General features: G+C 40.2%; 1 protein-coding gene across 5 annotated transcripts in view; it reads right to left on the bottom strand.

Annotated features, from left to right (window-relative positions):
- Positions 1–16,717, bottom strand: part of DCLK2 (doublecortin like kinase 2) — a 76,669-nt gene that overhangs the window by 2,728 nt on the left and 57,224 nt on the right. For 2 of the 5 annotated variants that reach the window (XM_081926034.1, XM_081926035.1), the window contains 7 exons: positions 16,169–16,288; positions 14,845–14,991; positions 9,207–9,340; positions 8,262–8,339; positions 5,808–5,904; positions 4,491–4,571; positions 2,562–2,678 (listed from right to left, as the gene is read on the bottom strand). In XM_081926034.1, coding sequence (XP_081782160.1) covers positions 2,562–2,678; positions 4,491–4,571; positions 5,808–5,904; positions 8,262–8,339; positions 9,207–9,340; positions 14,845–14,991; positions 16,169–16,288 — 774 coding nt within the window. Of the gene's footprint in view, positions 1–136; positions 214–1,733; positions 1,817–2,561; positions 2,679–4,490; positions 4,572–5,807; positions 5,905–8,261; positions 8,340–9,206; positions 9,341–14,844; positions 14,992–16,168; positions 16,289–16,717 lie in introns of those variants that run through there. The other 3 variants (XR_014171833.1, XR_014171832.1, XM_081926036.1) reach the window with 3 other exon arrangements.

The following is a 16,717-nucleotide window of genomic DNA, read 5'->3' as shown; positions in this document are numbered from 1 at the left end:
GGAGAGCCATTATCTTCCCTTTCTGCAGACAGTTCAAGTTCTAGAATCTGTACCCAAAGACACACAGGACACAAAACACCATGCATGGCTGAAATGGTACAAATGGTGCAAACATATAAATGCAATGAAAGCTTGCCATGTGCCTCTTCTGCATCACTTAACAGACATCCCCACTTCAGACTGCTATCTGGTTACTTCTCCTTTTCTTTCAAACTAAAAAAAGAACATATTTTTAATGTAGCGAGAAAGCATCGTAATTAGTACATACCATTGCCTTGGACCTACTCAGAGGAAAGCAATGCAGGCATTGGGAGAGGAAGCAAAAGAAGAAAGCAAGGGACAGACACTAGACTTACTTGAAGCAGAACCAATAGTATTGCAACATTTATAAACGTAAAGAACCCTATTCTGAAATTAAAAGTAGCACTAGAACTAAATGGCTTTAATGCAATGATAGTCCCTACTCAGAATGTGCCCACTGAAATTAATGGACCCAATGTAGTCATTAGTCATGTCTATCAGTTTAAATGGGTCTACCCCGAGTCAGACTGACATTGGATACAACCCATTATATCTTAAGATTCCAAGGGGGAAACAGCATATTGTATTTTTAAAAGATGCAATTTCATTCTTCTACCACATGAGGGCCATGTCTGCTTTAACTCAAAATCTCAGTGAAAGAACTGTTTTGTGATACAAAGCTGAAAATGAATTGGAATTAAGACAATTCTGTATACAGCAGAACACGGGAAATGAATGCTTGCTGAATAGATGTGGAGATGATTTTACTACATTCCCCAAACATATATTTTCTTAGGGCTCAATAACAAATAAAAATAGATACTAAAAGTAAAAAGCGAGGACGACTTTGTTATGGCATCTCTCCTCATCTCTGTTTGTCCCCTGTATGCTGTGATTTCTTATATAAATATACAGAAATGGCTCATTCACAGTATACAATGGGACCAAGTTGCTAGAATACTGGCAATAGGTACTGGGGGGATCTTTGCATGTAGCTGGGAAGCCCCAAAGAAAATGTCTGTCAGAATCAAAAACAGATATCCTTCTAGTTGTGTTCACCTCTGCAGTTGTGTGATAAAAAATATTTTACGTATGCCTTCACCACCACTACCACCTCTCGTGCGAAGATGAGCAAGCTGCCCTTGAGCTAAGTGCACACATGCTTCACCACACAGGAGATGCCAAATTCCTCTTACAGATCTTGCCACAGAAGCATGAACAGAAGAAATGCACCTTCCCTGTACTTCCTAGTAATGTACAAGCCAACCTGTGATTACAGGTTGGCTATTTAGTTCAGAAGAGGAGCCAAACAAGTAGGCTTTGAACATCTACGGAAATTATTGTATATCTTCTACACCTCAATACTAAAATCATCCTGGCTTTTCCCTTCCCATTTAATTAATGAAGCAAGTGACTATAGTCAGCACTACACATCTCCATATTCTTCTCACTACCCTATACATATTTACTCAGTTGTATTGCAGCAGTTTAATCAGCAGGGAAGGAGAAAAGGCAACAAAAACCCACAAGTAGTGTTCGCAGTGTGTTTCACTGGCTAGAAACAAAACCATCAGGCCAGAGGATTAGAAAACTCCACACCAATAAGAAGCCAGAAACTGCATTATACTGGAGGCAAGCTTAAAGGCGTGCAGACTTGCGAGCAGCTAAGAGTTAGAATTTAAAATCACTCTGTTAAATAATATATTTTATACCAGGCTTCTGCTTCAGGTTTATCCATAAGTCTCAAAAATACAAAGTATGAAGTTCTGGGGCCCCCTCAGACTGTCAAGTCAAACTGTCAAATGAAATGCAAGCAACAGCATCAGTCTAAAGTATTTCCCCCCTTCTACTGCTGTATTTCAATCTAAAATAAAATGCTACTTTTTAAACTGTCATTCATAAGCTGATATAGATAGCTACAAATGTACAATGACAGACAGTGCAACCTTATACTTCTTGCATACCCATGACAGGGTTTCACCTGGAGGTAAGTGAGTATAGGGCCATAGGCTAAGGCACCACCATAATTCTTTCCAGAAATCTTAGGATTTTCCCCAAACCTAAAATGACTTTGGTTTCCTACTGCATAACAATGTCTATTGGTGCTGCATATTTGTGTGGCAGTGCAAACAAAAGCCGCTAACATAAGGTAGCATCTTTAAGAACATCATTGCCAAAATGCTGTATTTTATGAAATAAAAATTCTTTAGAGCACAGGTGGAATAGCTGAAAGCTATCTGTGACTGGACACAAAGATAACAGATGACTTAAATAGGTCTGAACTGTTTGTTTAAAGTGAAATTGCACAATTATAAAACAAAAAATATTAAACACAAAAAACGTCAGCAGCTCCTTTTAAAGTGTTGTTCTTAAAAATGCATCCACAGCACGGGGGGAAACAGACACAACCAAAAATATTCACTGCTCTTTTTCAATGGAAGGATTTCATAATGGCATTTCTGAGGGCAGGCGGTATGGGGGAGCTGGCAGGTGACTGATAGTAGATTAGTAAAGTAATAAAAAATGATGCATTTGCTTACCATGATGACAGAAACCCCTGCGGTTGGGTTATTCTGTTTTGGTAGTGTGTTGTTAAAGTGCTGCTTTAATTTACCTGTTACTTCAGCTTGCATATTATTTTCCTGGGAGGCATCATCCTTTGTAAAGAAAAAAAGAGAACCGCATTTTAGTATGCAGAAAAGCATTGCAATCCCCCGCTCTCTCTCTCTTTCTTTCTCTTTCTTTCTTTCTTTCTTTCTTTCTTTCTTTCTTTCTTTCTTTCTTTCTTTGGAGTGGGATGACAAATTAGCCTGGACATGAAATAGCCTGGACACAAACTTTTCCACAAAATGAGCCTTCTGCCACAGAAAACCAAGAAGGAAAAATCTCTGGGCGTGATATATAACTGTAACTGAACAGTTCTAAATCCCAGTGGCTGCTAAGGGACAGAGATAAGCACTTTTTAGTCTTATGATGTTAATCCAATGCAAAGCTTATCTTTAGATGCCTTCTGCCTTGTGATTGTATCAAAATTCTTGGACTTCTGGCGAACATCATGAATTCATGCTATGATAACATGCAAGCTATGAAAACATTCTCTACAGTATATGCTACTGCCACCCCTGGGCTCCTTTGAGAGGACAGGCAGGATATAAATAAAATAAAATAACTACAAAATGAAAGGTAACAAACTGTGAAAACACAGTGGAACGAAGAGTTTTCAAATGAAGCACAATAAATTTATTTCCCGGATACCCATGCCTCTTTTCAGAGGTTCACTAAAATGTCAACCCACAATAGGCATGTTCAGGGACTCAGTGAAATCTGAACATATGGAGGAGGGCAGAGGCATGCAGGCAAGCCCTGCCCTTACCATCATGACATGCAACGCCCGTCCCTCAACAGAAAAATCCAGCCTTTCCCATGTTGTAAAATGAAGGTTTACAGAGGTTTCTACTCTACTTCAGGCAATCGAAAGTAGTCGCCCCTGCAGTGCTTCTTCATGTAGCCAGGCTTTCTGCCATCCACATTTGACACATAAGGTGTGTTCAGGTATTTGCCTGAACATGTGAATGCTCAAAGTAGTTTCGAAACCTGTACAGCAGTGGTAGAAAACCTGTGGCCTTCTGTATATTATTGGTTTCTAACTCCCATCAGTCCCAGTCAGCATGGCCAATGGTCATGGCTTGTGAGAGCTGTAGTTAAACAACCTCTGGAAAACCACAGATTCCTCATGCTACTGCAATCATCCCAATGTAGGCAGAGAGCTCATCAAAATCAGGCACCAGCTCCCAGGCTCCAGTGCTCTTTCACTGCTTGTATACTGCTAAACATTCTGTCTATTCTGGTTATGCATTGTGCAGACCAGAAATTGAGCCTCTTTCCCCTCCTCTCACCCAACATGTCAGAGGCACTGTCAGGACTGACTCTGCTGATAAAGTCGCCAGCCACAAAAATGTCTCCTACCAGAAAACTGACATGGAAGTAGAATTCTGTCATAATCACAACACTGATAGCAGGCCCGTGCAGAGCTTGTCTGAGGCCAGGGGCAGGAGTCTTCTTAGAATAAAAACTCAAACAAAAAAGCAGCTGATTCCTGATGGGGCCCCTGGTCAGTTTAGCACTCTGAGGCCTGGGGCAAGTGTACCCAAGCTGCCCTCTCCCTCTGCCCAGGCCTGACTGAGAGAAACTTCAGTTGTTTTGAAAACAAGGGCCGCCAAGTACCCATGTGTCTTCTGAAGCCTTCAAATACAGACCATGCAACTAGATGGAAGATTTTTGGGGGCATTAAAAACAACAATAGCAGCACATGTCAGACTATGCAAGCAGCTTTGGAGTAACAGCATAAAGGTGGAACTTAGCTGGCAGATGTGCCAAACTGCATTTCAGAAGATTAGGACTTAACACAGGGTGGGCTTCTTTAGAATTAATTTTGCATAAACATGCAACATAAGAAAGTATTTACTCACTGACACCCAGGGGTGGTTTAGAATCTGAGCGGCTGTATATCGCGCTTCCACATTTACTTGTAGCATCAGACTAATTAACTCCTGGAAAGGGAGGGGGGAAGGAAACATGAGGAAAGGAATGAGCACAATTTATAGTCGTATTAAAAATGGGAGACTGCTTTTGTCACAATTTTTGCTTTCGATCTTCATGCTCACGTTTACGTTCTCTCGGTAAATAGTCTCTAATGAAGTACAGTAAGTAAGTATGTGTCCCAATTAAGATTTTTCTTCAGCAGCTTTATTTCTGGCTGTGCAGAAGCAATAAAGTGCACAGATGCTGGGGAAAGGATGCTAAGCAGACCGCAAAAGGAAACCTCAAGTGCATCCTCACCTTCCGTTTAAAAGCATATTGACGGCTGTGGTTACACTCTAAAATGGGGAAGCACTCATCCCACAAAGCTGTAGCAAGAGGGTTGTGTCAGAAGTTAGCCATATTTTTGAGATAAGAGAATTGCACCAGGAATTCCCTCCTGGGAGGCAAAGCCCATGATATTCACAGCAACACGTTCCATCTAAAAACCACACTGCCATTGACGGCACACACTGGAGGTGGTGGAGGTGGAATTGCTTTTGCCCAGGAACAAATATTGCTGTTTCACTAGTGCAGAATTCATTATTCTTACAATTTAGGCCCATGCCCAAAGGAAGGGGTCCTGATCACCTACAGCAAATGAAAAGCATCTATTTCTTATTTAGAAAATAGGAGTCTAGTACCTGTGTTTCATTTTACTTTACAAAAGTGGAAACAAAAATGGGAACATTTCAACTGTGTCATAAATCAAAACAGGCATGAAACGTGAACTTAATTACATTCTCCTCAATGTCACATGATTACAGTCAATTGTTGCCCACATCTAGGCATAAATATTCTACTGACCTATTCTACCGACCTTTGATGTGGATAAGTTCGTACTCTGATTTAGCAGAGCACCTGTCAGCATATTACCTAAAACCTATTAATTTGTCCAATAATTTTCAAGTATGAAGCTCCACCACTCATTTGACTTTCAGAAAAGAATGTGAACTTGAGTGTTTTCCTTAATCACTTCACTGAACTGGTCCCACTGCAGTGGCTGATGTTTTAATATCCAAATAAAAGAATAGCTGTCAAGCTAGCCGCATTACCATGGGAGCCCCTATTGAAACTATTTGTCTTGGTCTGTTCTCCCAGCAATGGCTCTAGTGTCTTTCGTACTCTGCAACCAGTTTGGGTAGCAAAGACCAAACCAAAAACCAAAACATAGCTTCATCTTTAATATCATTAATACAGCCTAATACCTTAGCAGGGTCAGTGATATTATCCCAGTATGGAGAGGGAAATTCTAGCTTTCCAACCAAGATCTGATCAAAGAGATCTTCTTGCACATTGTTCTCACTGTGGATCAAAACCAAGAAGAAAAAGCATGTCAATTTAAAAATCATTTATGAAAGCTAAAAAACAACAAAGTTATGTTTATTTATTTTTATTGATTAGTTCAGAATTTGCAAACTGCTCTCTTCAGAGAATACCCAAGAAGAAATATAATACACTGTTCAGAATATAAAACATAATAGAGATCATTAAACAAACAATTAGTCAGATCTGCATCACTCTGCCCTAATTTTCATTCTTATACAACTGTGGGCTCAATTTATTTAAGCCATACAAGTAAAGAAAACAGGTTTCTGGCTGCTTCTTGTCAGCGAAAGACTTCAGAACACCTCAGTGGCTCTAATGTGGCACAATTCTCCCTACACATCAAACAGTCTGTTACTATGGGCAATTATACAGAACAGAGAAGAGATGCCAGCCTGTTCTAGCTGCTCCCATCCTGAGCAGTGAAGGAATGTATCATTTTCTCACACTTGGATTCAAATTATATGTTGTGCAGGATTTTTTTAAAGTAGTATTTATATTTATTTATAAAAGTATTTATATACTGCCATATCATAAAATAGCAGGGCAGTGTATGTATAAAATGAAACATAAAACAGCATTCTGTGATTAAAAAGAGCACAAACAGTCATCTGAATTCAATTGTGCAGAAACTGAAGCCTGCCCTCACAGCTCAAGGCAGGAACAGCTAGAAGAGGTTTGCAGTTGTGGGGATACAGCTCTGAAATGTTTGGGTGATATTCAACTAAGTTTGTTTGGAGGAGACTTATTAAAATTAATGGACCTAAGTTAGTCATTAATTTCAATAGCTCTACCCTGTATATAACTTGGTTGAATACCACCTTTTACTTCTAACATTTCAGTTTCCTTTGCATTGGTATACTGATTTATGGAAGCTGCTTTGCTCACCAGAACTGATTACCTCTTCCTATTGCCATGTCCCATGGCAGAGGTGGCTAACTTGTGGCCCTCTAGATGTTGCTGAACTCCCATCAGTCAGAGCCAGCATGGCCAATGAACAGTGATGATAGGAACTGTCAACAACATCTGGAGGGCCACAGGTTGCCCACTACTGCCCTACAGGATCTGAGCAAACATTTCATTATGCTGTGTGGGCTGTGGATGCCTTTCATGAGGCTAAGGACCATTTCTGCAAAAGGAGCTTAGAGATGAGCCAAGATGTAAGAAAGAAATGTTCAAGAAATGTAAGAAAGGGGAAATCAATAAGGAAAATTATACATGAGTTCTGGGCACCACAGTTTAAGAAGGATATTGACAAACTGGAATGGGTGCAGAGGAGGGTGACCAAGAAGATCAAGGGTCTGGAAGCCAAGCCTTATGAGGAATGATTGATGAAATTGGGTATGTTTAACTTGGTACACAGGCAACTTAGAGGAGATATGATATCCATCTTCAAATATCTAAAGGGCTGTCACATGGTGGATAGATCAAGCTTGTTTTCTCCTACTCTAGACAAGGACCAAAAGATTCCAGAAAGAAGATTCCGACTAAACATCAAGTAGAATTTTCTGATAGTAAGAGCTGTTTGACAGTGGAACACTGGAACAGACTCCCATGGGAGGTGGTGGAATCTCCTTCCTTGGAGGTTTTACAGCAAAGGCTGGATGGCCATCTGTCATGGATGCTTTAGTTGAGGTTCTTTCATTGTAGGGAAAGGTACTGGTGATCCTCAGAGTCCTTTCCAACTCCACAATTCTATGATTCTAATATGAATATTTTTTGCACTCCTGGAAGCCCCTATATTTGATGAATATATGAAGTGGCTCAAGAAGGCCAGCTACCTTGACCACCAAAAGGCTAATAAATTGTAATAAATGAAAATTGGGAATCTAAAGACATCAGATACGTGAATGTTCTAACACCATATGCTGATTATAGTTATAAGATGTCCAAGTCCAAGTTCTAACACTAGAGGGCAAGCTCTGCATGCTTAAAACAACAGATGGGTTCTGAAGAAAGAGACTCAAGGACAAGGTGACAAAGATGCTGGGAGCCTTGCCTGCCTACCTTAGACAAACAATACAGCCTATTCATTTCTTCCTGCAATGAATATTGCTCTTCTTTCTGAATATTCTGATGGCATATAAACTGAACGCATTATACTTAACAGAATTAGGAAGGAAAGAAGGAAGGAAGGAAGGAAGGAAGGAAGGAAGGAAGGAAGGAAGGAAGGAAGGAAGGAAGGAAGGAAGGAAGGAAGGAAGGAAGGAGATATATAGCCTGTGAAATATGAGAGAAGAATCAGTATTTATAATATTTACAATTTAAAGATTGAAAGTGATGTAGTGTAGGGAGAAACAGATCATCCATTTTAAATGTCACTTCATACTACTTACCTACGAAATGGTGGAAATCCACATAACAGTATGAATGTAATGACACCTGCAGCCCAAATGTCGACCTTTAAGCCATAACTGTAAAAGAAGAGGAGGGCGGGCAATGACATCTTTAAGATACTTCCTCTATATGCACTACAAGATTCTGCACAGAATGTTCTCAGGTTTATTCAAATTTACTGGTTCGTGCCATTTTAATTTCTAATTTTAGCAGCACACTAACAGCAAATTTCCAAGCAAAGCTTGACAAAGCTTGCTATTGACCTAGAAGTAAGTAAAGATCAGGCTGAGATTAAATTTGTTCATATTCTGCTACCAGATATTATTATATAGAATACATGTACATATCATTATATGGAATATAATAAAATGTCTATTGTCTGTATCTCATGGTATTCCATATATTATCCAATGTGAAAATAATATTTGGCTTTGTTCAGATGTAATGTCAAATGATGGTTTGGTGTTCACAAACTCCTTTCTTCCTATCCCTCTCCTTTCACATCTTCAGCTTGATTAGTAACTTGTGTGGTTTTGCCAAACCAAAGTTTTCCATTTCAGCTGAAGCCTATGGCTTCCATTTAATCAGAAGACTATGGCTTCTGCAAGCCTCGGAAAACCCCAATACCTGAATCAAGCCTACATAAGCACATACCTGTTTATACAGGGCCTTAGGATAAATGGGTTCGTATCAAACATTAGTTGTACTTAGAGTAGACCTACCAAAATCAGCAGACATTGCTAACTTAGGTCTATAAATTTCAATGTGTCTACTCCAAGTAAAGCTTAGTTGGATACAACCCACTGATTTCAAATATATTTCCTGTTCAAACAACTATACACAACCACTCTATAACTATTCTTAAAACATATTAAAAGGTGCGCACACACTTTCTTACACCAAACACAATAATAAGAAACCCCATTTTAATAATGCATGTTCACCCTGTCTCCGCAATGATTTCAGGAGCTACGTATGTTGGCGTGCCACAGACTGTATAGAGGGGTCCTTCAACCACAGTGGCTAGTCCAAAATCTCCTAGTTTCAGCGATTTTGTCCCATCTGGATACTCACAAACCTGGGGTGGAGGGGTGAAGGGAGGAGAAAACAGAGAAGGAATAATAACCTGTTAGTGGAGAAACATAGGGACAATTCCTTACAGGATTGCTGCTAAGAATTATTGCATGCAAAGTGTATTGAGGGGGAAAGTGCAATATAAATGCTACCCCGCCCTATAAAAGTAGATAAACACATTCCAGTCATTCTAAGTGGAAAATGCATTCTAATGTTCATCATAGGTGGCAACAAGTTTGTAGAAAACAAGTTATATAAATACTTAAGACCTAATAGCAATACAGTGGTACCTCGGGTTAAGAACTTAATTCGTTCTGGAGGTCTGTTCTTAACCTGAAACTGTTCTTAACCTGAAGCACCACTTTAGCTATTGGGGCCTCCCACTGCCGTCGCACTGCTGCTGCATGATTTCTGTTCTCATCCTGAAGCAAAGTTCTTAACCCAAGGTACTATTTCTGGGTTAGCGGAGTCTGTAACCTGAAGCGTCTGTAACCTGAAATGTCTGTAACCCGAGATACCACTGTAATATTGTAGCAGACAAGAATGAGACAGACACTGGTCTTGGCATATGAAGGCTACTGTTTTATTTAAACCTGCATTCATGTCAATCAAATCCAAAATCAGTAAGACAGAATAACACAGGAACCTAAGCAGTTATCCCACCAATATATTGGCCTGGCTTTCCACGCTGCTCTCACCTGAGTGCACTTCCTGAGGGAAAACCCTGTGCTGGGTGTCATGAGTCAGTAAAAGCAGGTTTCCACCTTGCAGTTGCCCCCAAATTGCAGATAACAACCAGGGCTATGTGACTGTTTACAAGCACCTCCCATTGCAACTCTATGTTGGTGCCCTGTTCCATGGCTAGTTTGTTAGGACACTTGTCCTTTCATAAACACATACATACTCTCTCATGAACACATGCACTATTCCACCCACCATCAAACTTGTGACAAAAAAAATATTCTGTCCAGAACAAAGGGCTGCTATATACTATACTTTAAAGCTGAAACTCCAAGGAAGGTGAAAAAGATGCTTCTCCCCAGAAAATCTAGATGCCATAAAAAAAAAATGTTTCATGGCCCTCAGAGCAATCAGTTATTACCTGGGCTAACTCAAAAACCAAGGGAGGGAAGATGGGTCACCCAGTCTGAGTGAGACTGAGATGTGTACTGGGCCTTAATACACCGCAAACATACCGGCTCTTATCTTCAACACACCATTATCAAGGAATTTCAATAGGTAACTCTAAAAGCAAATCAATTGGTTTTTTTGTGTGGAGAGTCTCAATTAGAAACCATGGGTGGGTGGGTGGAATTAGCAAAGTCTGTGGATAAGTCTAATTAAAGCAGCTGCCTACTTAAGCATGTAAATAGTCTAACAGTCAAATTTGGTTACAAAATCGATGACTAAGAATCAAATGGTGGGGAAGATATTCTGAGCGAAGTGTTAGAAGGCAGAGCTTCTTATATTCTTATATTACTTACTTCTGAGCTATACTGTCAGGGAACTCTTTGAAGAAGTAAAAGAAAGTACATAAAACGATTGGCGTATAGTTCCAATGGGCATACCATAGATCAACTACATCTCTAAAAAATGCCTGTTGAATTGCCCAGTGTGCCTTTTTTCTTAGTTAGCAACATAATAAACATATACTTCTAAGCAGCTCTCTACAAGAGATGCTTTTCCTGACGGTGCTCTTCAGATGTTTTGGACTACATCTCTGACCATTCGCCATGATTGCTGGGGTTGAAGTCAGGAAACTTCAGGAAGGCACCAGGTTGGGAAAAGCTAGCTTATGTATTGAAAAATCTCCCTAGCTCTGTGTGTTATATAGAAAGATTGCTAAAACTATTCCTTTGAGTCATGGCAAAATATGAATGACTTTCCTTTGTTGAAAAACGTCAGAAATTCTGATAGTGCAAATAGATAAGAGATAATCATGCAGGTGCAACAGAGACAACAGTGTGATGTAGCTGCTAAAAAAGCTAATGCTATTCTAGGCTGCATCAACAGAAGTATAGTGCTCAAATCAAGGGAAGTAATAGCCCTGTTCTATTCTGTCTTGGTCAGACCACACCTAGAGTACTGTGTTCTCTTCTGGTTGCCACAATTTAAGAAGGATGCTGACAAGCTGCAACATGTGCAGAAGGCGGCAACCAAGGTGATCAAGGGTCTGGAAACCAGGCCTTATGAAAAACTATTGGCATTTACCCAGGGTTCATGTTTCCTTCTGGAAATGAGGCACAGAGGAGACTGTGGTGTCTTTATGATATATGGTTAATTTACACATATATAGAACCTTAGTCTGCGATGGAGGGGTTTCCATCATCAACAAAACGGACAAATTCAAAGCTGGATAGCTCAGTTGCTTAGAACATGGTGCTGATAATGTCAGGGTCACAGGTTTGATCCCCATATGGGACAACTGCATATTCCTACATTGCAGGAGTTTGGATTAGATTATCCTTAGGGTCCCTTCCAACTCTACGCTTCTACCTCAAAAGGGCCTTGTTTCTCCCATAGTCATGGCCCCCCTCTCTCTCTGCCTTTCCAGCCTGCAGCTTTTTGAATCCAGCTTCTAGATCACATGACTTTCTAAACTCTGGCTCTATCTGTTGAGGGAGGGGCCCCCCACCCAGTTGTCATCTCACACAAGCCCCTTGAGCCCCTTTGATTCTTGCAACGACCCATCACCCAGGAGGCGAGCCTTGATTGGTTAGCTTTTAACACTTGCTAGATCCAGGGATTAGAAGTCTGGCACCCATCTTAACACCCCAAACCTTGATAAAATTCTAACACTTAATGGATCGAGAAATTTAGAGGAGTCTGACACTCTCAAACTCATGACAATGCCCTTTTCCCACATAACAGAAGGACATTCTCCCAAGACCCAAAGACCCCTGCTAAAACAGCTGCAGGAACTAAGCAATGTTTACTTAGCTTTAGAAGATTAGTTTAAACTTTTTACTGCATATTTTTAAGATGATTTCTTATAAGAATAATTTTTATAATTTCTTATGTTGTGATTTACCGTATTTTTCGCCCCATACGACGCACCGGCCCATAAGGCACACCTAGTTTTTTGGGGGGGAAATAAAGGGGGGGAATCATTTTTCCCCCAGGCGTAGGCCTGGGGCGGGGGAAGCCTGAGCTTCCCCGGACCCCAGCCCCCAGAACAGGCACCTCTCTGCAAGCCATGGGAGCCCAGTGCCAGGCTCCCACCGCTTGCGGAGAGCTGCGCGAAGCCTGGAGAGTCCGAGAGTGATGGCGAAGTTGCGTGCAGCTTCGCCATAGCTCTTGGAGCTTGTGGGGCTGGGGGCGGGGGAAGCCCGAGCTTCCCCCAACCCCAGAACGGGTCCCAGAGGGATGGCGAAGTTGCGCGCAGCTTCGCCATTGCTCCCGGAGCTTGCGGGGCTGGGGGCGGGAGAAGCCCGAGCTTCCCCTGCCCCCTGCCCCCAGAACGGGTCCGAGAGCGAAGGCGAGGTTATGCGCAACCTCGCCATCACTCCCAGAGCTTGTCGAGCTGGGGGGATAGCTTCCTGAAGCCTGGAGAACAAGACGGCTCGGTGCGCACCAACCCCTCTCGCTCTCCAGGCTTCAGCAAAAGCCTGCATTTGCCCCATAGGACACACACACATTTCCCCTTCATTTTTAGAGGGGAAAAAGTGCGTCCTATAGGGCGAAAAATACGGTATGTATAGCTGAATTATATCATATAATTTTATTGGGTGAGTTTTTATTGTTGATTTTTCTGATTGTTTATCACTCTTGGGAACAATTATTAGCAAAAAGCCTTTTTCATTAAATAAACAAAAATGTAATGCACTGCAGTACCTCACAGCCATAAAAGAAAGTCTCATGATTCCCGACAAAACATCACATATAACATCCATTATTTTATATGCATATAGCAATGAAGAACTGGTAAAGTTGAATGCAAATCAGACAAGTGGCTGACATTATATCTAGCAACTAAATGTATTTCAATGATGAGAAATAATTTACATTAAGAAGTATTATGTCATTCCAACCTGCAAATCAATGCCAATCATGGCATCTGTCAAGTAATCTCTTTAGGCTTTCTAAGTGAAAAGTGCATCTGTGCCTATTTATACCTGATTTGATTACTAATGAGAGCTTAAAGTGTCAGATTAGCCCAAGAGCTTCAACTCACTTAAGTGCCTGATGTCATTGTTATTATTGTAAAGCAGACAGGATCAACAATCGTGAATCACAGCGTGTACCTGTAAGTGAGCACTCAGTTCTTGCATGCTGCAGTTTCCACACAGAGAAACAAATCAAGCATAAGCATTAAAACGGTCACACTAAATTTGCTTTAAGTTATTATTAAGGATATTTTTGTACTGGAAACATTATTAAAGAGATAAAATATTTCACAAAATAGATACTGGTTTTACCACTTTCACTATTCATATATGAAAACTTGCTTACAAAAAAGGTCTGTCTGTCTGTATCTCTCTCTCTCAACCTGTATATCTCTCCTAATATCCCTCTCCTGGCAAAACAAAATAGAAATCCCTCATATATGATATAGTCTAATGTCTGGATTTAATGTCAAGCCATTCCAGAGTTTGTTGGAATCACTGCCAGTGATTCCATCCCCTAAACATAGCATTGCTTAGGATGGTTCCAGCTGTGGAAAGAGAAGGGGAGGCATGTCCCCTGATTTCCCTTTCCCTGTTCTGCATCCAGCATTCCCCAACCCCCCAAAGCACATTTAATTGTTAGAGAACAAGTCCCATTAAAACCAGCTTCCTTTTGAGCAAACCTGCTTAGGACTGCACTGTCAGCTAATTTGCTACTTATTTGCTAAAAAAACACACCTCATTGAATTTAAAGTAAATACGTGCAAGAAATAGCACTTAAGTTTGTGTTCGAGTCTCACTTTATTACTTCAGCCGTCAGGCAAGAACTAAGCTTTTTTAAAAAAGTGCATTTATTAGAAATGCTATCAAATCAAATGTATGTCTTTGTGTAGGGAGATTCACATGGTGCCTTCTGATCTGGTTTTGAATGTTCTTAACGTGTGGGAAGTGGAAGCATTAACACAGATCTTCTCATGTTTTGGATTAGGCTGTTGCAATATGCTGCAGGTGCGGCTTTCTTTGAAGATGACTTGGAAACTTCAATTGGTTCAAAATTAAGCAGCCAGATTATTGGATGGGTTCTGTTTAGATTTTATATAACCAGGGCCGTATTGAGGTTTGATGAGGCCCTAAGCTATTGAAGGTAATGGGGCCCTTAATATGTCCAGCTGTCCTTTGTCAACCACAAATTGTCGCTGTAATATTAACAATGTAATATTTAAACTGAAAAGTATTGTTATAGATTGTTTTCAATATTTTATGAAAGCAGATGGAATTTAGGCACACCGTTATATGTGTTTCTTTACACACACCCCTTTGCTTCTCAGCACTTAACATATAGGTATGAATTTGAATTAACATGGCAAACAGATGGGAGAATAACATGAAACAGATAACATACCAATAGATTTTCTGGCTTGATATCTCTGTGAACGATACTGAGACCATGGAGATATTTCAGTGCACTGGCTAGATTGTAGACCATTGCACTTCCATCACGCTCTGTGTATTTTGTTGAAGACGTGATAGCATCAAAAAGATCTCCTCCCTGCAATGGTCAGGAGGATCAAATAATTAAAACAAAACAAAATCCATCCTATTTTATAACTGCTGAAGGAAAATCAGATTTTCCCCCCATTATGCAATGTTGGGGAAATCACAATGGAAGCAATAGGGTGAAAGTTGCACATACCTAAACCTCACCAAAATGAGTGGAACTAGAATGCTCACTGTGTGCTTAACATTGCATTCCTATGCACTCTTGCTGGGAAATGAATATTGTTCAACTAAGTAGGGCTCACTTCTAAGAAAAGCACCACAGTGCTAAACTACATGCATGATTTTAATGGAGTTTAGGAGCACCTAACTTCATTATACTAGACAGCAAATCCCTTATGCTTGATTATGAATGTTAAAAATCCCTGTGCCATGTTCACTGGGAGATATAAGAACGCCTTTAAAAGAATCAAATCTACAAAAGTCTCGACTGAAATATAAAATAATGAAATCTTAGCAGACATTTTTCATGGGCATTACATGTGTTGCGGACCTGCCTCATTGGCATAAGTCTCTAAAGTCTGACAATTCTCAACCATTAATTGCAAACAACACAGGTTTGGTTTTTAAAATGTGCTTTCTAGCAGAGGAAAATATTAAGAAAAATAAATTGAACACAAAAATGCTCTTGTTTAACTTTAAAGGGCTACTTCTGCCAAATGTGAAGTGAAATCTGAAAGTAAGGAAGAACTGGATAAAGAATTCCTACATTTAAAAAAATTGAGGGAGAAAGGAAACCTGCAAATTTATGATGTGGTGGCTGTTTATGATATACATAGGTGGTTACATGCCAATATAATATTAATTTTAAATTGCAATTTTAAAACAGTGCAGAAACATAACACGATTGCACAGCAAATTTCTACATCTGGATATCCATGATAACTTAGTATGTAAATGCAAGGTATACAACAATCATATGTGCCAGAATCAGACTTCAGAAATAATTATCATTTTCACATGTTACAAAATTTGCAGGTTAAGGCACATAGGAACACCAGCTATCACTCTGAACAGGAATTTCAAAAGTGGTCTGGGCACTACTTTGGGATGGGAGAGGAAAGTCCCATGGTGTCACAACATTGTTTTCTGTACCATGCCTCTTATGCATAGGTACCGGACCCTGGCACTTTCAGTATCTTCATATTCAGTGATGGAAAGCCTCTCACCTTGACCAACTCCATCACCAGGTAGAGCTCGGATGCAGTATCCATCTCCTCTATTAGCATGATAATATTGGGATGTTTCACTTGGCGCAGTATTGAGACTTCATTTTCAATCAAGTGTTCCTATTTATTATTGGGAAGAGGAGAGGAAGGGGAAAAACAAACCAAGACAAATCTTCCTTGTAACAATGTGGTTTGAAGATATAGTTTTCACATGAGAAAGCAGCTTCCTACAGTGCAGCTTTCCACCACTATTATTCTCTGCAACATTTACAGTGTAGTTATCAAGATATCTCTAGTGAAGCAACATAGGTATAGGCTCAACGATTTAATAAATCCTTTGTTACCAAGGGCTTCCAAAATGTTCCTCATTAAATTGATTTTAAAATGAAAAACAAGGCATGCCATTTTATTAAATCAGGTAAATCTTTAGACGTTTTCAGTTACAAGAAACCAACTGGGTATGCTCCAGGAAGGCCAGCCACTTTATTTTATAGTTAACCATGGTTGCTGTAACACTCTGGAAGACACCAAAACAACCATTCCTGAAAC

Source organism: Podarcis melisellensis, assembly GCF_964234715.1.
Source record: "Podarcis melisellensis genome assembly, chromosome: 9".
Classification (NCBI taxonomy): Eukaryota; Metazoa; Chordata; class Lepidosauria; order Squamata; family Lacertidae; genus Podarcis; species Podarcis melisellensis.
This window is presented reverse-complemented; position numbering and strand designations above follow the sequence as displayed.